The sequence below is a fragment of the Terrapene carolina genome, unplaced genomic scaffold (genome assembly GCF_002925995.2).
Source record: "Terrapene carolina triunguis isolate 2854851 unplaced genomic scaffold, T_m_triunguis-2.0 Scaffold22, whole genome shotgun sequence".
NCBI lineage: Eukaryota > Metazoa > Chordata > Testudines > Emydidae > Terrapene > Terrapene triunguis.
In genome coordinates this window covers 20346342-20369397 of record NW_020664373.1, presented here as the reverse complement: position 1 = coordinate 20369397, position 23056 = coordinate 20346342, and the positions used below count along the sequence as shown (strand labels likewise).

The 23056-nt window shown below is 42.1% G+C and overlaps 1 protein-coding gene across 3 annotated transcripts in view; it reads left to right on the top strand.

Annotated features, from left to right (window-relative positions):
- LOC112125929 (dystrophin-like) overlaps positions 1-10206 on the top strand; it is a 1989526-nt gene extending 1979320 nt beyond the window's left edge. For all 3 annotated transcript variants that reach the window (XM_026648920.1, XM_026648914.1, XM_026648910.1), the window contains one exon: positions 9893-10206. In XM_026648920.1, coding sequence (XP_026504705.1) covers positions 9893-9990 — 98 coding nt within the window. In that variant the 3' untranslated portion in view covers positions 9991-10206. The remainder of the gene's footprint in view (positions 1-9892) is intronic.
- Positions 10207-23056: the final 12850 nt, after the last annotated feature.

Below are 23056 nucleotides of genomic sequence, written 5' to 3'. Positions count from 1 at the left end.
GATAAGTTGTGCAGCTAAATCCCTACTTCCAGCACTGAAAATGTATCCTATAATTTTCTGTATTTAGTCAGCAAAGCACTGGCATCATTGTTCAAACTCTCCTTTCCACATTTTACAGAATCAGTGGAAGAACTCTCTCAGCCACCATAAGCAGTGAATCTCACAGCTAACTCAGACCAGGAAAGGGGTGCTTCTGCCCACTCCAGCCAGCATCCAGAAAGATGCCAGGTGCTGAACCTTCCCCATGACGCCTGTGGTTCAGTTAGCCCCAGGGAGCGAGATTCCTGAGGTCTTTCCAATACTTGAGTCCCTGATGATAGCACAGTGCAGTACTGGCTGAGCCTCTGTCACTGTTTCTTCAGTGGGACCTGAGGTTGCTTTCCACCTTTGAATACATAATCAGGCCATGATGAAATTGCTTGAGAATATATTAATGAATTTCACGTGAAGTGCAAAAAAGTGTTCTCTTGATAGTAATACTGTTTGAAAACATTTTTCAAGGCTAGAATTTATTTTATTTTGGAGGTGGGATGGGGAAAGTGTGTCTTAAACTATGGTAAGCCAATAACTTGGCTTGTTGCACATAAAAATGTAAATCTGCACTATAACTCTATTAGTTACAAACTCAGCTTACCATAATTATTAACAAAATTCTTTCCCTCTTCATTTTTGAAAACAAAGTGTGTTCCGGTTCGTTCTTAGAATGACTGCTGAGAAGACAGACTAGAATTGGGCATGCTGTTTGGGAGTGATCTGAGTTTTACTGTTTCTCAGAAAATGTCCAGAAGAATCCAAGCTTATGTCATTAAGGGTGCTGTTATTTTATTTGACTTTTTGACTTTTTCCCTTTATTCTTTACGTGACACAATTAATAATTAGTATTTTAGGCTTCAATCTTGCGACAACCCATGTATGTACTTAATTTTACACCCTATGAGTAGTCCTGTTGACTTCAGTGGGACTAAACACAGTCCATAAAGTTAAACACATACATAAGTCTTTGCAAGATTTAGATTGTAAGCACTTTGGGGGACCATACCTTCATGTTTGGTTTTACATGGCACAGCTGGGGCCCTGGTTGTGACTGATGCCTCTGGAATTTACTACAGTACATTAGCTTGCAGGCCCTAATGTGAACCTCTTAATTTATGTAAGCTGGAGTTCTGCATGGTAGTTGAGATGCAGCTACTGCACCTCTTTTTGGAAAGTTTAAATACAATATTTATGATGACTTTGGCCCCAAAACACATAGGTCTGTGCTAGCCAGTCAGCTTTCAGGATTGGGGAGTTTTTTGGATGAGACTTTGTGACTAGTGTATTTGAATGTGGATTTATAAAATAAACATGGATTCTACCTTTTGCTGTGTGGGGACAGGGCATCAAGAAAGCATCTGAGGAGAAATTAGTACACATTGTTTACATTTCATTGTATACAGGCTACCTCATTATCCTCCTTCAAATCCATCCTTAAAAAAATCATCTTTCCAGTGATGCCTGCAAAAAACTCAGTAATGGTTAAGCTGCTGGCATGTCAAAATCACTGCCTGCCCGGTACCGGTGTTGTCTTGTTGTTTCCTTGTACTCCCCTGTAGTTCTGTATTCATCTGGTATCTCTTGTGTTGTATCTAGATTGTAGAAAGACAAGGTGGGTGAGGTAATATCTTTTATTGGACCAACTTCTGTTGTTGAGAGAGACAACTTTTGAGCTTACACAGAAGAAGAGCTCTGTGCAGCTCGAAAGTTTGTCTCTCTCATTAACAGAAGTTGGTCCAATAAAAAATATTACCTCATGCACCTTGTCTCTGTAATATTTTGGGACCAACATTGCATACCTAAATTGTAAGCTCTTTAGGGCAACCCCCTTTTGTTCTGTGTTTTACAGTGCTCAGCACAGTGGGATCCTGGTCCCCGGCTAGGTGCTACAATACTACAAATAATAACAACAACAACATAGCATTGATAATGTAAACAGTAGAACAGTTCTTCACATTACCAGGGTGTATATATTTTATTGACAGAGGTTGTGTGGTTGAGAAGGACAGGGTGCCTCATATTGATGGACAGCTTGAGTATCATTCAAGAGAAGTTTGTCCAGGCAAAAATATGTACCAAGGCCTGTGAATGAGATCTTTCATCCCCTGAGTAAAGGCAGTCATGCAAGTTAAAGCCACATCTAATTTCTCAGATATTTCATTACATTCCAAAGTCTATAAGAAACCTGCTTGATTCTTGGTCAGTTCCTAAATCCTTTTTGCTTCATCTCCATTTGAAAAAGTTTACCTTTCCTTCCCTCTCTTGCCACCCAGCCTCTTTGTGTTCTTAGTAAGCTTCCCAAAATGCACACCAATGTCTTGATGTTACACAAAATATTCATCTTTAACATGTGTACAAGAATGCATTAGAGTGGCAATTGGGTAACTTTCTATTTTAGGTGCAAAAGTGGGATATTCAGAGCAGAATAAACTCCGTAAAGTCTGAGTGCATTAATTATGAAGTCAGAGAGAGAAGATTTTAGCACAAATGTTAGCTAGTAGGAATACTTGAAATCAATATAATCATATTGCTCACTTAGAAAATGGATTTAGAACATCACTGCCTTCCTCTCCTCTGTGGAAGGTTATATTTGGCTGATTTCAGTAGACTTCATAACTACTTCTATACTTGGCTATGTTAAAAGCAATAAGCAAGGATTTTTATATTTACTCTTGATTTGATCAACACTCAATTGCCAGTGGTGTTAAAAGCACTGTAGTCCTTCACTTTATTAAAAAAAATTAGATTTATTATTATATTATGCCTGTATTAAATTCCTAAGTGGAGGCTGAAGTGTCTTTGTCAGTATAAACTACTATTGATTTATTTGTGGTTTTGTTTTTCTTTCCTTTCTGCTACCTTTGTCTGTTACTAAAGGAAGAAATGCCCCCGGAAAGCCAGTAAGAGAGGTTAGTGAGATTCAGGCTCACTGTGACAAACAGAAGCCATGGCATCTTGCTCTCTGTGTCCAGCATTTGTGTGGCAGCTGTGTAGCTTATTTGTTTTTGTTTTGTTTTCCTGAGTGCATGCCACAAGCGTGCTCTAATATACAATGCCTCTCAACTTTCAATGGGGAAAATGTTAGAACAGGAGTGTGCCTCACTTCCAAGCCCGACAAAGATGGAAACTCAGGAGATGACAGAAGATGAGACTATATTAAAATAAAGTCGTTATGTGACACACATGATCAGAAGTCATAATCTGTCATTGGCCTGTTCCTGTCCATAGGCAGAATTGTTTTATAGATATCTATAGAATCAAGGTAAATAGGTTTTTCCTTTAGAATACTGAAGGTTGAGAGGTATGAAAAACTCACACTTTTTATTTTTAATTTGCAAATTCAGTTTTGCACAATAAGGAATGCTCCTAACATCCACCGACTTCACAGTGCTGCATTCAGTTATATAAAGGAATAAAGGTATTTGCTGTGTGCTCTAGAAATGATCAGTCTGATGAAAAAAATGGCTTTTTATAATGCTCTGAGCTTTCAGAATTCATACTTCTCTGCCTATTACTGGAGTGAAAATGTTTTGTGCAGTGTTGTCATATTACCTTTTTAAGTATTTCTAGTGAACTTTTTTTATTGTTAAGCTATTCTTTGCACTCCTAAAGGCCTCATGTTTGAAAGATGAAATGCCCAATGAAATGATTATGAAAGATAAAATATTCAGAAGCTACCTTAGTGTAATCACAGCTGTGAAATGAACTTGCAGAAAATCATGCACGGAAGGTGCTTAGAATGAACGAATCAGGAATTTAAAAAGTGGCCTAACTGTGGGATGTTACTGTACCTGCAATGGGGAGAGACTAATAGTGACATACTCAGACTGCATCTACACTGGGCTGGTGGGGGGGGAGCCACCAGAGTAGCTACACCACTGTGGCTGACCGTGCTACATTGGCGTAAATGGCGATTTGCACTGGTACAGTTTCCCTGGGGTGAGCTGCACTTGTACAGCCATTTGCACTGGACAGCTATATCGGTGACTAACCACTTCACTGTAGATCAGCCTTTCCTCAAGGGAGATATCTGGTGCTTGCTTATTAACTTGTTCATCAGCAGAGTATCTGACACTTCATCAAGCAGATTGCACCTGTTTAAAAATTCTATGGAAATGATTTGGTATTCAATTCTGCTAATTAATGGCCCTTAAGAACTGATGATTAGGCTCCATTTGAGCAGAACAGGCCCTTGATGCTGATTTTCTTTGGCTTTGGTTATATTTCCATACATCATTAACAAAGACAAAATGCAGGTTGTGTGTGTGTGTAATAGCTTTTAAAAAATCTGCCACTGCCCTGGCTTTAGAGAGTGTGCAATTCCTAAGTACTGAAAATCCACTGGCCTAATCCTACAAAGTAGGAAATGTTCAGCACCCTCGACTCTTGTTTCAACTCAGCGGGAGTTAAGGGTGCTCAGCAATTGGCAGGATTAAGAGCGATCTTCTCTTACTCAGACCACATGTACATGAAGTCTGCATGCTAAAAAATATTTCTCTGTCTAGTTACAGTATCGCTTTAGGTTTACATGTCAGTCAATTTGTGTGAAGCCAGATTGCAATTAAAACACAATTAGATTTTGTTCCTCTTACTTGTGTTGAGTAGTGCCTTACTCTGTGAGTAGTCCCATTGATTTCAAGATGCTACTCAATCTGAATCTGACCCACCAACAGGGATTGAGGCCCGGGGTTAGAAATTTGCACTGCTGAAATACAGACAGTATTGTGTTTGGGGTTTTTTAATTTACTTTCTGGCCTGTCTTTAGAGTCTGAACACTGCACATTTATTTCTGTAACAAGCTGCAGTGCAAGATTGATATTCAATTACTGTATCCTCTCCCGGGGGCCTTAATTCCAATACAGCCTCTAAAGCAAATTCAGCAGATACGGTACATATCATGCTGTATGTGACTAGAAACGATGCAGTTAGTGTCTACAGAAATATACTGTTGTCCTGCTTTCAAGGCAAGTACACATGTATTATTGTTCACTCCATTTGTACAAGACTAGATTAAATTAACACTTTCCATGTCTCTTTTTCCTCTGTTACATTTTGAAGCTGATTGTGATGTTTTTAAACAATGTTTTTTCATCCTTGCAGAGTCACTAGCACTGAGAAACTTTTTTGTCTTTAATGTGATGTTACAAAAAAAGAAAGTGGAATTAATGATGTCTTTGACAGCTCAATTATATTAAAATAATAATAATCCTACATGAGACCCTGGTTTAGACTGTTCTGTTTTCATTTATTAAATGTTTTTTGGGCCAGCATTTTTTCCTGCATCTTAATAAGGAATATAGAATGTTGTATTTCAGGTGGTTCCAGTAAACAAGAATACAACAGAAGTGTAACAACAGTCCTCCTGGTATAGGCATTATAGATGACGCACACACCCATATGTAGTGCACATATGGCCAGGAAAGCCATGCTTGTATTGTTCTCAAATCCCAATGGTCTTGAGAGAATAAACACCCCGCACACCCACATTGCCTTTCTCACCAGCATGGTTAAGGAAGGGCTACTTGGATTGGAACTGGGCCTGCAGCTGATGAGGACCACAAGGGCTACTCACCTCTTACCTCCCCCACCCTCACCCCATGAACAAGGGGACACAGAGTGGGAGGATCTGGAAGAATGAGCTGTAATGATGCAGAAAAGATGTGCAGTAATTTACTCCCCCATCCTGAACAAGTGGGGGAGAGGACAGGATTGTGAATCTGAATCACCACTCAGTCTGGGCAGTGACAGGCCCTCCTTTACTCAGGGCAGATAGTACATTTGCAGGCTACTCCTCTGTTAAGGTACTTTTTATTTTTCTTGTAGATGTTGCTAATCTCCACCCACAGAAATTACATCACTAATTCTAATGTACTTTCAGTGCTAATATACCATACTAGCAAGTGCGGGGGAGGGGACCACAGGGAGATCAAAAACTGAAACACAGCAAGTGGCTTTAAAAATAATGGAGTGGCCGCAACAAAAAATATGTCATGATATACCATCCTGGAGAAAGTTTTTGTTATTGCCACTTATATGGGATGACCTACATAACTTGCTCTTGGCTCCAAACACACAGGAGTAGTTGTGATAATCCCAAAAGTACAGCAGCAGCAATTAAAAAAATTATTGCACTATTGTTATACTATTTGGATATAATATAGAATACAAGGTAGCGTCTAGATGCATAAAGGTTTTATTGGCCCTCATTTTGGATGCCTGTATAACTCATTCATTATGCTACATTTTATGTTTGCTTATGCCACAGTTTAGAAAATATTTTATTGTTATTTTTTTTTATTAATGTTGTTGTTGCTCATCCTCTGCCTGTAAAATCAGGTTGCCTTAGTTACCAGAGCTCTGAATGACAGAAAAAATAGTATGAACAAATACTAAATATTTCTAAAAAGGATCTAAAATACCTTTTCCATAAATCCAGGGAATTGGGGATTTAAGGTCTGATATCTTGGTCTGCCAGGGCTAGAAATGAATGATGTTATATCACTTGAAAAACGGGAATCCCAGAATTGTTTCTAGTGATAGCAGATCACAAGATAGCTGAGTGTGACTCTGGGATCACTGACAGTTTTAATATTGCCACTCATTGATGTTTGGCCATTATAATTTTCGGCCCCTCCGAGTCCAAGGTTTGGGGTAGATGTGGGTGAAGAAATAATTTTGTGATAGGTGCCTTAAAGACTAAAATAGAGGCTGTTGAAAGTAGCTTGCAGGACTGAAGAGTTCAGTGGACTGTTTCAGATTATGCAGGTCAGTCCAAATGTACGCCAATAAAACCTTTATACCATGCCATACATACGCATATAAATGTGTCAGAAAGGCGGAGCACATAGTGACAGCTGTCATTCTTTTTATGTAAGCACCTTCATTTCAAAAGGTGTTTTTTACTCATTTTTGACTTACTCAAACTTTCCCTTTTTAGGCTGAATTTTCCAGTACTGAAATCCACCAGAGCTAGATCTATCTATATCAATATTTATTTATTTAGAAGGTTGAGCAAAAATGATTCTGCTGTTTTTGCATAGGTAGGGAGTGAAGAAAAAATACCCTAATTTTTCAGATTAGAAGTGTGAATGTGTAACTTGTGAAAGGTGCCGCATGGATAGTCCAGGAGGCTGAAATCTTTTATTTATCCACAGCAAAGGAGGCAGTGTTGCAAACTTCCTTACACAGCCCTTATTATAATTACTAGCCTTGTTGTAAAAGGATCAGTGCCAGCAGTGACATGTTAGCTTGTGCCCCGTGGCCATTCAGTCTTTGATGTCGCTGGTCAACATAAAGCAAGGGTGCCAATTTACAATGGTACCAGGAACTGGACAGAGACTGCAAATATTATTTCATGGAGGCCACAAGATAGCAGTTAGATTATGATGATGTTTGGTCACTACTGACTTAGCTGGATTTGAACTGTCTACTTACAGCTGAAAGCCTCTTAATACCAATTATCAATTGTGTAAGCCCGCTAGTCCCACTTTTAGGTTTGTTGTTTCTAAAGTTTGTATTTTGCCTTCCGCAGCATAGAGCAGCATCCTTTGGTCTTTTTCACAAAAGCAAAAGAGAGAGACTGAACAGGGAAAGGAGGGTGAATTGTTCATTTTATCCTGACTCTTTACATCTTGCGGGATTGCTCACTGCCTCATTCTCCCTCATGCTTTATCTAATTTAAATTAAAATCACCAATGAGAATACATTTAACGTTCTCTTCCTAATTGCCACTGTGAACATCCCAAAGCCGCAGCATTGGTAGAATCTGCTCAGGAGGCCAACGATGGCAATATAGCTGAGGTAGCGTAGCGGTTAGGCTAGAGGAGCATTGCCAGGATTGTGTGGGGAAGTTTACATAAATACTTGGCTGTGTTATGATTGGTTCAAGCAAGTGATATTAGCCCCTCACTTTTATGAGCATTGAACTGATTCCTTTACACAGTAAATGAATTTAAATGATTTACTTTAAAGTTTCTGTCCCACAAGTTTTAATTAATTCAGCTCTACCATCTTGGTACCGCAGAAATGTCAACAGTGCATGATTATCTATATACTGTAATATTTAGGCACAACAGTTTAAAGAAAGAGTCTGATCTTAACTCCTAGTATCTGTTCTTTGAGTTTGATTTACTCCACTTGAGTGGGGAAGTGCAAAATATATCCCCTGCATCAGTGCAGAAATTCCATCCACTAGGGTGGGAAGCTCTAGTTGATGGGACCAGGATGATGAGAGGTGTTGAGTGTCCTGGTCCTGTCCTATCCTCGACTGACTCCTCTCACTTTGTGGACTGTGCCAAGCAACTCTGGGTGCTGCTGTGTGCCACATCCTGTTGTAACGCTTCTCTGAACAGACTTTCTACCACCGGAGTTCTTGGTGACTCAAACTCTTCATGCTATTTCAGCATATCTTTGTCTGATTTTAATATAAAGTAGTAGTTAGTTATTGGTTAATAAAAAGTTAAAATGCCATGAAAGTAGCTCTCGTAATGACATAAACCATCTGAGATGTATAACCAAAAGTGATAATATTTCAGGATCTCCCCTTGATACCAGTGACTAGAGCTGAGCAAATAAACCACAGTAAATAATGTATCTGATAAATGTAGCCTCTTTTGCTGCTAGTGGAGTATCCACAAACCGATGGCAGTTTCCTTGAATAAATTTATTTGAAAGGATTCAGGAAATGTAGTTGTGAATTGTTCTTAATCCTTTAGTTGGATCACAAACAGTTTTAGACTCGGGCCTGATTCACATTGATTTGAAGGGTATGTCTACACTGCAGTTAGACACCCACGGCTGGCACATGCCAGCTGGCTCAGCCTAAGGGGCTGTTTCATTGCAATGTAGACTTCTGGGCTTGGGCTAGAGCAGTGTTTCACAAACTGGGGTCGCCGCTTGTGTAGGGAAATCCCCTGGCAGGCCAGGCCGGTTTATTTACCTGCCCTGTCCGCAGGTCCGGCCGATCGCGGCTCCCACTGGACGCGGTTCGCTGCTCCAGGCCAATGGGGGCTGCTGGAAGCGGCAGCCAGAAAGTCCCTCGGGCCGCGCCGCTTCCAGCAGCTCCCATTGGCCTGGAGCAGCGAACCGCAGCCAGTGGGAGCCGCGATCAGCCGGACCTGCGGACGGGGCAGGTAAACAAACCGGCCTGGCCCACCAAGGGGCTTTCCCTGCACAAGCAGCGACCCCAGTTTGAGAAACACTGGGCTAGAGCCTCCACTCTAGGACCCTAAACGGTGGGAGGATCCCAGAGCTCAGGCTGCAGCCCAAGCCCAAGTCATCTGGCACAGGCCAGCCACGTATTTTTATTTGCAGACATACCCTAACTGACTTTGGATTATTCCCTACTCAATCTGTGTTAGTTATGATTGGTCTGGTTGTTTTTTATTCACTGATCGGATGAGTGATCAAGCACTTCCAGCACCCATTTAATACATGTGCAAATCTAAAATGTGGTTTATGTGGATACTTATGCATGTGACTTTGAAATTTGCTTGCCATGAATATTCCTGCCAATACGACTCGAGCACTTGTACGTGTTTGGAAAGCGAGCACATGGAGCATTGCCAAAGTGCATTACTGTACAAATTCAAACCAGTATTGGTTGTGACGTTTTCTGCAAGATTCACCGAGCTCTTCTAACAATTGTGCTATGAATGTCACACTATCACAAATGACTTTTTATATGTGTTGTAGTGTGGGGATTTTTAGGTACAATATTCCATGTTGTACTCAGCATGAAATTGTGCAGAGATATACATGGAGAGTGATCTGTGTCTACTTCCCTTATACGTAATGTTCATAACAATTCACTGTCCTGTCCCTGTTATTAATGTCCTTTTCTTTGCCTTTTATTTTTCAGGCCACAATGTAGGGAGCCTTTTCCACATGGCAGATGACTTGGGCAGAGCAATGGAAACCTTAGTTACAGTGATGACTGATGACAAGGCATTAGAATAGCGAGATGTGTTTTACAACTTCAGGCATCCCGCATGGTTTTTATAAAATTCATACAACAAAGAGGATTAGACTGTAAGAGTTTACAAGAAAACAAATCTATATTTTTGTGAAGAGTAGTGGTACTATACTGTAGATTTCAGTAGTTTCCTAAGTCTGTTATTGTTTTGTTAACAATGGCAGGTTTTACACGTCTATGCAATTGTACAAAAATTATAAGAAAACTAAATGTAAAATCTTGATAGCTAAATAACTTGCCATTTCTTTATATGGAACGCATTTCGGGTTGTTTAAAAACATTTATAACAGTTATAAAGAAAGATTGTAAACTAAAGTGTGCTTTATAAAAAATAATTGTTTATAGAAACCCCCTTTAAAAAAAACAACAAAAAAATGGAGGCAATGCATTTATTTAGTATCATTTCAGCTCTGTAACTGTACCAGAGATGTATTCATGTTCTGTGTTCTTTTCCCTGCTTAGCAAAGGAAGTATTTTCTGCAGCAACACCAAAACAACTGACTTACCTTTCACGTTGTTTTTTGTCTGACTAAGGTTGGCTTAAAAAAAGCTTCTTAACTTCCAACTGAGGTAGTTTTTCCACCTCTTTCCAGATAAAATTAAGGATTACATGAATCATCCAGCTAGTCTGCAATAATGAAATGAAAGAGCACATTACATGACAATGCTCTCTTCAGAGCTTGCAAAAATAAATTGTAAATCTAATTAATATCCTATACTCCAGCTGTTTCTTCTGCCGACTAAAATCCTGAATGTTGTAGTAAAGAAACATAGGAATTGCCTTACCGGATTAAACCTTTGGACCTTATTGTCCGGTACCCTGCCTCTGGCAGCGCCAGCACATGATGTTTCAGCAGAAGTTTGATATGCTTCCTCCCCACCCATAATGCCACCTTTCTGAGATGCTGTAGGTGGAGGGAAGGAGATTCCTTACTGGCCCCCTGCTGCTGATCAGCTTCTGCCTAGAAGCACGAAGTGATTGTTCATATATCATCATAGATTGCATAGCTACCAATGTTATTAATGATCATAAAGTTACCCAATCTTTGGGCGGGGGGGGTGAACACATCCACAATATCTATCTCAACCCCTTGTGGCAGCAAGTTCCAAGGAGTCACGGCCTTTAAAGCTTTGGGGGGCAGTGTAAAAGAATTACTACTGTTCCTGTATGATAAGCAGTTGAAGGTGCCACACTGTTCCATGAAATGTTCATCAGCAAAACAAGGTTCTTCTCCCTCCCCCACCCTTGTCCCCTCAGTATTTTGTTCTTCCCCATTTTTTCTGCAAGTAATACCGCACAATTCACAATGACTTGGGAGAGGGAGAACAGAAAATAGATTAAACGGTTCAACAGCAACTCATTAGGGTAGGTTGGGGTGTGAGGTGCTGTTAGCAAAAGCTTTACCATTTCATTTTCTTTTATCAGCTTTTAATTTCCTTTTATAACACATAGAAATACACCATCTGACTTACATTACTTTGCAAGGGTAAAAATCTGTTACCTCTTCTTGTACGAAGTGTAATTAAAAGTTGAGAGAGATTTTATTTTATTTTGAATGCTAGTTAACATTGAACATGGCTAGTCATGCTATTTCTACCTCACTTTGGTTTTGTGGTGTTCCTGACAATTACGTACAGATGTTACATTGTCACCACTTGTCCATTGTGTGAACCGGTCTCATCATTTAATACTAATACATTAAAAAGAAACCCAGATCACTTTCATGATAAAGAGCTCTTTAAAAGCTTTATTTACAGTGGGTACCCTGTTTGCTTCTGATTGCCTTTCTTCAGGAAAGTTCAAATCAAGATATAAGGGAATGGATTTGTTTTTCTTTCTTTTTTTGTGCTTGTAAGTTAAACCTCTTTAAAAAATCAGAGGTAAATGGCTTGCACGATTGCTTTCATCAGGGTTTTATTTTGGTTGGTTTTTACTTTCTAGACATTAGTTTTGGAGTGAATCTGTTAAAAATATTTAAAAAGTTGAGAGCTTTATTGCTGCTTTTTAAGCATAATTTGGGAATTATTTCATGTTCCTTATAACCACAAAGTATTAAACTGTAAAACATAATCATTGTAACTGACTACATAAATATCATATGGCATGTTATTTCATTGTTACTCAGTACTGGTTTATTCCTTGGGTATCATAAAATATTGTGTTTTAACACCAACACTGTAACATTTACTAATTTTTTTATAAACTTCAGTTTTACTGCATTTTTCACAACATATCAAATTTCACCAAATATATGCCTTACTATTGTATTATATACTGCTTTACTGTGTATATCAATAAAGCACGCAATTATGTTATTAATCTTTATGGAAGTGCAGCATTTATTTAGTGGCTTTCTTTTCCAGTAATCCGCTCTTTATTGAGCTCCACTGGCTGACATGCCATCTAGTCTATTCCTTAATGTACTCCATATACCCCTCCACAAAGTACTCAGTGGGCTGGATGCCAAGGGCAGCACCCATAGAAATCCCACATGATTTGGGAGAAGGGGCAGGGAACCTCAGCTGTCTCTCAGAGGGGTTGTTTTGTAACATGTGGGGCTAACCTAAGGCATAAAGCTCATACCAGCACTACCCATTCAGAACAGGCCATTATACCTTGAATGTAAAAAAAATTTTACTCAATCCTTGAATATTTTTGTTGTGGGAAGCAGCTGTAAAATCCACATTGCTGGAATTATTTCTAATCCTTCCCCCCCACACACACACTCCTCTCTTTGGCTTTGTACTTTCCCTCTCAAGGTCTCTGCATACTTTCTTCAGTGTTTGTCTACAGGCATTGCCACAGTGGTTTAGAAATATCTATTGACACTCCAGGGAGACATTGGGCTGGTATTGTTTTTCCCTTATTATTGCTCTTTCTTGTTAGTGTGTTTCACCCACGCACAGCCCTCCAGGGGCTGCCAATGCCTTGCTTCCCGTTCAGTCTGAAGAGTGAAACCACATCTAAGAATCAAATTCTAGGCATTTATGTAGCAATTCAAAGGTCTTCTACCACATTATGTAGCTCTATGAATCGTAAATAATTATAGTGATTATGTAAGAATTCCCAGTTATCACTCTGAGGTTTGACAGGCTCTTGTCTCAAGATTAGGCCCAGTATTATTAAAATTACTATTTAGTTGGGAACTCTGATGTGCACATTTGCAACACTCACACTTTAGGAACACGTCTGTATTTGTAATAGTTCATTAATACATTTAGCTAAATTACAAACACTCTACTGGCGCACGATACCTAGACATACTACAGAATGTAGCGCTGACTAGCTATATACTCTCACCAGCCCTTGCAAAACAACCTGAAATGTTAGCCAGTATCTTCCTCCTTATCACCACTGGCACCTCCCAAGGGCTACATTTCTCTCTCCTCCTGCCCACAGGCTGGGATACAACTTTTATAATATATTACACTGATGTTACTATGGCTAATGCATATTCAGTCGGGGTTTCTTTATTTGTATTTCCTCACCCTACTAATGTTGGGGTGCCCTTCTCCCACAGATTAGTATATTAATAACCTCAATTGATTGCCATGGCACTTTTGTGGAGAGACAGCTGCAGATGTTGCTAAAATATCCAAAAGCTAGTGTTAACTCACGGTCCTGTGGTTGGCTGGTGGTGTTCTGGCCAAACATCCCCCCTTAAACACACTATTCCCAGGTAGGGTCCTTGCATTAGCATTTATTTTATTTAGCAGTAATACTAGCTCTATGGGCTACCGTTGCTGCCATATGTGTTGCCAACAGACCACAAAACATCATCACGCATGTGGCTGATAAAAATGTGGTTCAGGGAGCATTATGAAAGTGCTTGCTCTGTAAGAGATGTCTGGGCATTTGGTAAGATGTTTTTAAAGAACAACTCCAGCTAATGTGGCATTTTTTAAAAAAAATCCTCAACACTCCTGGCCCTTTTAAAATGTTTTCTTCCATTGCTGTCAGACGGCTGTATTTAACGATAGGTGCTTTTCAAGCTGTGTTTCTGAGCAAATATATTGTAAACTTTCGTCTTTATAATCTGCTGCCTCTTGTCACCCTCCTGAGTGCTCAGCTATGGTGAATTGCAAAGACAGGACCATGACAGGACCTAAATGGTGCAGGCTGATTATATCACCATCAGGTGGCTGGCCCCTTTCCCTGAAGTAGGCTCTGTGCCTTTGTGCCAGTACAAGTGGTCCCAGATAGGCCAATTAAGAGGGTGGGGCAGCACCTGGGGCTATAAAGGATGAGCTAGAGTCAGGGAAGTGGGTGGTTCTTGGAAGGCAGGAGAATAGCGGGGTGGTGGTGTCGTAGGTGTCTGACCACCCTGAGCTAGAGGGCTAAAAGTCCCTGAGCAGCAGAGGGCATTACCTGCTGACTTGTAAGCTGGAGAACCCCAGCCAAAGAGCAGAGAGTACTAAAGGCAGGGCACCAGCAGAGGGGTTTAATCTGCTGCCATCTCTCCAACCTGGCAAAGGTTAATGGAATGGGGGAGTGAGGGGTGCTCCCTGGTGAGGATGGACTCCCAGCAGAGTGACTGTAGGGGGTTCCTGCTAGGAAGAGCAGGGCTGTACTGCAACTGGAAGGGCTCGGGCACCCTGGCAGATGAACAGGAGAGGAGTGAAGAAGAGATGCTGTATAGTATATGCTACATTGATGGATTACCGATAGTGGGCTTTTCAGGCCCATAAACAAAGGGTGGGGGGAGGTGATAAATGGACTGTGTTTGGGATTTTTGTTATGGACGCTTTGCAGTGTGTTATTGTAATAAACTAGCCCCCCTGGGGGGGGGGGGAATCGTATTAAGGCTTGGTGTCTTTAGGGGCATGCGAAGGGAAGGGGGATATTAATCCCAGCTTTAGGGTACCAAGCTGCAAGGGAGCATTCGGGAATAAAGAGGCCATGTACACAGTGATTAAGAAAAAAACATGTATTTGACTAGTGCGATAGTACATAGCAACCTCCCCTACTTCACTCATTTGGGCTAAACAAACACTCCCTACCAAACTGGAGTTACTCTGAAGCCCTCTCCCTCTCCTACTTCCCCCCCCCCCGTAAGTGAGATCACAATGTGCCTCTGGGTATTAAGATTCAGCTGAATTTCTCAGTCCACTGGCTCCACTGCCTCACAGTGGACAAAAAGGGACCTGCTTAATCTAGCTGAGTTAAATAAAAAGGAATCTAGCTTTCTCTTTGTGCCAAGTGAGGAAGTTGATTGCATTGGCAGTGCCACTGTTGGTTTTACCAACTTAGGCTTTGATGCAGTAAGGTACTTTGCCTAACTTAAGCGTGAGTCATCCCATTGCACTACTTTGCTGAATTGGAGCCTTAAAGAAAGGTAGACAAGACATGTCACTATTGACTAACGTTCTACCTTCTCCTGAGGACTTCTCACCACTAAATTCAGATGAATTCAAGTGCAAACCCTGGTAATATGATGATAACCCATTTTTGAAATGTGCTGTCAATCACTTCTCACATGCACCAAAAGCAAACTGTGCATCATGTGGTTGGCACCACTTATAGGAACACCTGCTGTAAGAGTACCGTTTATATTAATAAGTTTAAAGACTTTGCCAAAAGTTTTCAGTGCATTTTTTTTCTGGTTATAAGAACTGAGTCCCAATCTCCCTCCAAAAAACCCATAGTCCCTTTACCCTTTAAAGAACATCAATTTTTCCCTGTGTTTTTTGGCTTTTACAATCAGTTTATCTCAATCTGTTGAGAAGTGGCCTATTAGATGCACCATGGATTTCCTCTGTTTTCAATGCAGTATTTGCATTGAGTATCATGTTCCTCACTGGATACAGGAACAGTGTGTTCTTGGAAGTGGTGCTCTACTGTACTAACTACTGTGGCAGTTTAACAACAATCTTCCAAATTGCCATCCACTAATCTAGTTGGACTGAGATAGCTCCTGCCACACCAGTGACTTTCCCAGTCTGCTTCTATGGAACCAGGCAATAAAATGCAAGCTTGCTCTTAGGACCTTACAGCCCAGCGCTAGTCATAAATGCAATGGAAAAATGTGTTTGTCTAAAAGTATGTCTCACAACTTTAAACAGCAGCTGCAGTGACTCCTTGTAGGTATAATGAAGGCAGAGTAAACTGCTTTAGATTGGCAAATGCAGCTAAACGTTACATTAAACTAGATAATGACGCACAAAACCATGTATAATGCATAATAGTTTAGCTGTATAGAAACCTATAGTGAAACTTGTTTCAGATCCAGGAAATAATTACTACAGCATGTTTTAAAAGCTGGTCTTAATAATTTTCTAAATAGTACATGCTGATGTATTATGTGTATTAAGACTGAAAACTTGTCTAGCCATGCAGTTGATGAAAAATATGCTTCCTGTAAATGCCTTAGAATTGCACGGAAAGACGATGAACAGCACATTAGAAGAAATCTAGCATGCCTTCTAAGTTGTCTATATGAGGAATTTCAAACACTTTCACAGAGTTGGTGGCATCTTACTAGAAAGACTGCCTCATGGATCCATCTCCTCGTCCACTCATGACTGACCAGTATCCCTGTGATGACTTCAGCAATTGTAAACGTGAACAAGTGATATTAGAAGAGTATTTAATGTATTTTCAGCTACCTTTGAATACAATTTAGCAGCTAGAAACATGAGGAGGAGCAGACACCATGTGACCAGCCAGTTCTCAGCAGATACCTGTAAGTGCTCCAGGGCCCACAGCTTGGGACATGTGTTCTAGAAGGAGAATACCACATTAAAAGAGACACAGAAATCAGTAACCTATGTCATTTGCCCTAATAGATAAAGTCAAAATTAAACCACTTTGAAAAAGCCAGGCTGTTACTGAAAATGTAGAACATACAGTTATCAGACATCCCACTCTGGAGCATTCCAGACTATTCTACTCCATTGGTCTTATGACCCCCCCTCCAAGCAGAAGCAAACAGAGTAAAAAGTTACCTCCCTACAATGGGTGAAATCCTGGCTCCACTGAAGTTGATGGGCGTTTTATGATTGACTTCAGTGGAGCCAGGATTTCACCCACTATATCTAATCATCAGCTGTTCCTAATCCCCAATTTTCTTGTCTCCTTATATCCTGAAGTATTGTAACTACTCAGCTCTGTGCTTAACCCCTGCCTCTCGCCTTCATTCTAGCACCTCCAAGGCAATCCTGCTGAAAAAGGAAAGGAGAGAGAAGAATGTAAGCACATGGGGTGAGAAGATGAAGGAGGAAGGAAAGAAACTGCCAAAGAAGAAAGAAAAACCCCACTGGTGAGCATCCAGCCTTGGTGCAGTATCTGAGGTAGACACTTCGCCTGTTGTCTCTTATTGCCCTAACCCCTTAGCCTGGACCGTAATTGGGTGGTCCCTTCCAGATGCAGGCTGGCTTCTTCAGGTGATCTTGTCCTGTATACAAGTCCTTCCTCTCCATCTCTATCCTGGGAAGCAGTGACTCTGAAAAAGATTTGGGGGTCATGGTGGATAATCAGCTGAACCTGAGCTCCCAGTGCGATGCTCTGTATCAAGTTTTCATAGATTCATAGATTCTAGGACTGGAAGGGACCTCGAGAGGTCATCGAGTCCAGTCCCCTGCCCGCATGGCAGGACCAAATGCTGTCTAGTTACCTGCCCTCTTCACTATTTACCATTCCCCCCATTCCTTTTGCCTCTAGTGACCCTTGGAGGATGAAGTTCCCTCATCCTCTTTTTGTACTCCTTCCAGACGCGTTGGCCTAGATAGAGAAAAGCCTTCTCACTGCGCCAATAGTGCTGTGTAAATAGCCTCTATGAGGCCTGCCAACCCCATATCACCCTGTGTCTGGGTCTTTTTTGCTTGGCAGGAATATGGGGCCCTCGTCTCCCTGAATCCTTGAATTCAGTAGACAGCAGCATGAGGGTATCCTATCAACTTCCTCAAGGGCCCAAACCCCAGTTCCTTTCAGGGACTTGCCTTCCTCTCTCTCATCTTTCCAGAGGCAAACATTGTTTTAGGAAGTATGTCCAATCAACTTCCGGGGAGAATGGGGGAAGGGCTGATCTCCGTAATCCCAACTGTGGAGCAGAGCAAGGGATATTTTTCTTCCTACTTCCTGGTCTCCAAGAGGCGTGAACGGTTTGGGTCCATCCTGGATCTCCACCTTTTAAACTGTTGAATTTGGAGATTCCATTTCTGCATGACCACCCATTCACTCCATTCTCCAGTTTCTATATCTGGACAGCTTCCAGGATACGTGGTTCCACATCTCTGTTCACCCCTCCTACCAGCAGGAGTGGCAGTGGGTCACAGTCTTCCAGTTCATTACCTGCCCTTTAACATTTCCTAGGGCCCTTTGGTTTTTACATAGATCTCTTTAGTCCTGATGGTTCACCTTCATCTTCAAACATATTTCTATCCCTATTGAAACACTATTTTGATTTGAGCTTCGATACTAGAAAAGCTATGCAGGAAACAGAGATATAGTCCTGTGTTGTCTAACTCAACATGGTTTCATCATAAAAGTGAGGAAGGCTCATCGTAGATAAATCCCTAGAGAAGGCCTTCATTCCCCAGGACTGTCGAGTCTCTCTGCAGATTTTGCTGGATGTCACTCTGCCCATCTCCCTTATCCTAGGATATGCCACGCACTTTTTCAGTGTGGACACGCTGCCCCTGGATCTCATGTTAAGAAACTAGTTAGTATTTTATTACCCAGATCCAACTTTTTCCTCACCAAAATAATGTTCCATTCTTTGGATGTTAAATGTGCTATTGCTTATTTTCAGACTCAGTCATTCTGCAAATCCAGGCACCCGCTTGGCTGCTTTTGCAGTTCCAATAAAGGTCAGGGGTCTTCAAAGCCTTCCCTCTCCTCTTGGATCAGAGACTGCAAAAGCTGACCAAGCTGCAACTTAGCAAGTTTATTTTTCTTAACATAACAGGACATTCTGGAAAGAGGCCTGGCCAGGAAAGGCTTTCAGTGCTCCTAAGTCACTTGGGCATTTTTGAAAATCCCACCTTAGAAATGCATAGAGCAGCGACCTTGTCATCTCCTCAGACCCTCACTATTGAGTGGACCTGGTTTCCTCAGCTGAAGTGGACTTTGGCTAGAAAGTGCTCCAGAAAGTGTCTTAATTCCTTTAAGTGTGTGAATCAGTCTGGAATCTTTCGGGATGAGAGAAAAGCAGGAGGCAGGATGTCTGAGAAGGAAGAATTCGCCCTAACTCTTCTTCGCCAGTCAGGCGAAGCGATTTCGGGGGCCCCTTCCATAAAAAAAAGTTGCAATACTATAGAATAGTATATTCTCATGGGGGTCCCTGCGGGGCCCGGGGGCGGGGGGGAAAAGCCCCCCCCCCCCCCCCCCCCCCCCGCCCCCGGGCGGCCCTGTCACCAGTCCTTTAACTTAGTGAGTCTTCAGAACAAGTTTTTGTTTCAGCTCAGGACAGAGTGATAGGGCTTGATTCTCCACTGGCTTGTGCCTTCTCTGGTCATTTACACCTCTGCAAGTCGAGTACGTGCAAAGTGGGTGTAAAGTGTTACCAGTGATACCATTTTGAAACCACTTTGTATTCCCTTTGTCTGGCAGGAATGACCAGGCAGGATGCAAGGCAGGGGAGAGTCAGGGCCGCAAAGTTCACAAGGGCTCATCTCTATCAAAAATACTCCGATAAACAACAGTTCACTTGAGAGGAACAAAATGCACGTGGGACATAACTGAGATTTGGATAACTGCAGCCAAATCCTCATCCCCATCCTGCTCCTTTGTATACCTCTCAGGAGGTTCAAAGGGAGCAGACACTGCCTATAACTTCCCTGCTAGGGACAATCTACCATGCAGAACTGGCATAGCTGGCTTCTGCACTTCCTTCCCCACAGCCTCCAACCACTGAGTGAGTCAGGGGTGGGGAGTGGTCATGGCCACAGTGCAATGAGCTCCTGCAATCCCTAGCTGAAATATGGTCACTTGAGGGCTAGAGCCCACCTGTGCAGTGCAGATCTAGGGCTGCTTTAACATATGCCCAGCACAGAGGAATCTCTGAGCAGAGAATCAGGAAGCTCCCTGACAACCCTGTCTCTGCTGCACCTATCAGAAGCTGGGCACAGCAGGGAACGTGGCTTTAGCAGTTCAAGTAAACTGGATTCTATGTTAGCTACAAATGCAGAAGAAATCAGTTTTCCAGCAGAATAAGCAGACTACTCTTCCCAGCTCTTCCAAAGCCTCCCTGTATAACTGTTAAACAATCTAAAGATGTTGGGCCAAATCCTCAGCCTGTGTAAATCAATATCTCCAGGTTAATTTGATTAGGCAACTTATGGTTAAAGGTGGTTTTACTTTTATTCAGAAAATGCTTTCCTCCTCTTTCACGTGTTCCTCGAACACAGGAGCTGAGAACACACAAGCTCAGCTGACTGACATTCTCCATTCTGCCTCCAGCTTTATTTTGTAGAATATCTTTCGCACCAACCATATCCTGTCGTACAGAGTTAAATAATACAACCAGAGAGCTAAGAAGCTATAGCAGAGGGGGTGAGAAATTAAGAGGGTGAGGAGATAGAGAAAAGATTATGCTTTCAGACAAGAGCGGAAAAGAGGCAGAGTTGCTGAGGTGGAGAAAGAGGAAGCATTGCAACCGCCTAAACATGTCAGTTTCCTTCTTTTATGGATATTCCTGCTCTAGCACATCCAGCACAGAGTTTGGATAGGCCTGCTCACACGGAAACCCCCTCAACCGCTCTGCAGATGGCTGTGTTGAGTACATTCTTCTCCCAGCAGGTCCGTGGGCACCCACAGGCACTGGCTTGCAATCTTTTCCCAAATAACGTTGAGTTTTTTAATCTGTGCGCTTAGATGGCCCCACCATCAGAGCACCTCACAAACAAAAATGAATTTACCCTCACAACAGCCCTGGGAGGTGGAGAAGTGTTACTGAGTGTCATTTTACAGATGGGGAACTGAGATGAGGTCATTTACCCAAGCTCACGCAAGCAGAGCCAGGGATGGACCCATGATATCCTGAATGCCAGTCTAGTGCCTTAACCAAAAGCCCATCCTTCCGCATACCTTAACAAAATACCACCCCTGTTAAGTTCACACCCCTGAGTACCAACACTACGTGTATGTACACAAGTGTGTGTGTGTGTGTGTGTGTGTGTGTGTGAGAGAGAGAGAGAGAGACAGAGAGAGACAGAGAGAGAGATGCCTTTTCAGACTTTGCCAGTGTTCAACTCAGTTAAATGACTTAGATATAGTACTTTAAGATTTTTTTCCTTTTGTGGGGGAGGGTGGGGGAAAAGGGAAGGAAGGACAGGGTTCTAGGCCACAATGGCTATTCCCATTGCCATCAAACAGACCAAGATCAGGCCGCATCTGATTTGTGTGCTCCAGCAAATGGGCTGTTCTGTCAACCTGTACTACTGTGGACGGCACTAAAAAAATTACCTCAGCAGAGAGCCTCAACTCTCAGTTGACTAAACCCAATAACTAGAGGTAAATCCATTTAAATCAGGTAGAAAAAGCAGCTGTTAAACTGCTTCCCCCACTCTTCATTTGCACAAGCCCAAGCCTGCGTGTTTAAGAACAACTTCCCCAGACACCTCCGCCTCCACTCCCAAGCCCTCCTTTGCCAACTTGTTTTACTTCAAAGCAAGCATGTAGATACATATTGCAGGTGCCATGCTGTGAGCAAGAAGAGCAGCTTACACGAAATAAAAACAGGACTATAACAACTGTGCATGTGGTCCCTGTAAGCCGATAAACAACGCTGTTTGGGAAGGTGATAACGACACCATATATTTAACAGCATGGAGCTGCATAAAATGTGGTAAAAATGATCTATAGCCTGTGTTTAAAAGGGGAGTGATTTGAAGAAATCCTGTAGGTACATAGTGAAGTCTAGTCATTACACATGTATTCCGAGTCACTGTTTCTGCATATTAGGAATTCTTTTATAATACGTCTGAAATCCTTACTGCTTGCAGACCTGATGCTTGATTTTGTCAGTCACCTTGGTTACTGTCAGGTGTAGGGAACTTCAAGACTTATCTTTATCTTACTCTTAACATACATTTATAATTTATTTAATCGACTGTTCCATGCCACCAGGCATATTTTTGCCGTCTGAAGCCCAAGCAAATGCTCACCAGATGCTGAATGTTAAAATCCATTGCCTATGGTAGTATGTCCCTTGGCCCGCGCCGCTTCCAGCAGCTCCCATTGGCCTGGAGTGGCGAACCGCAGCCAGTGGGAGCCGTGATTGGCCGAACCTGCGGACGTGACAGGTAAACAAACTGGCCCGGCCTGCCAGGGGCTTTCCCTAAACAAGCAGCGTCCCAAGTTTGGGAAACACTGGCCTATGGGAATTGCCCTTCCCCCAGTGGATACCAAATGAGAAAATGGTGAATACTGTGTTTCCCAAATGAGCATTTCTAGACGAGAGTAGTACCAGCAGTGATATCCTATCTCCAGTAACATCCAAGATACAACATATACCCAAAGTACCATGAAAAACACACCTGGTGGTAAGGCAGTAACTCAGCCAGCCTAACTACCTGGTTCTCTGAGGGCCCAAATTCCTCCACACCTGCTCCATTCATCACGAGTGCTAGCAGGTGTACATTCCAAGTGCCACACATCAAAATACAACTTTGTATCTATAGCAGCAGTTCTCAACAAGGGATCCGGGGCCCCCTAGGGGACCATGAGAAGATTTTAGGAGGTCCACCAAGCAGGGCCAGCATTAGACTCACTGGGGCCCAGGGCAGAAAGTGGGAGTCCCACTGTGCAGGGCTGAAGCCCGGGGCCCTCAGCCCTGCCAACTGGGGCTGAAGCCCAAGCCTGAGCAATGTGGCTTGCGGAGATGGGGAAGGGGGAAGCAGTGGCAATTGCCCTGCTTGCTACCCCCTAACACCAGCCATGGCTTTTATATGCAGAAAACCAGTTATTGTGGTACAGGTGGGCCATAGAGTTTTTTTTAGCATGTTGGAAGGAAGTGGGTGCTGAGAAAGAAAAAAGTGAGAACCCTTGATGTATAGCATCTTTCATACAAACAGCATCTCCAGAGATTTGAGAGCTGATAGTGTGGCAAA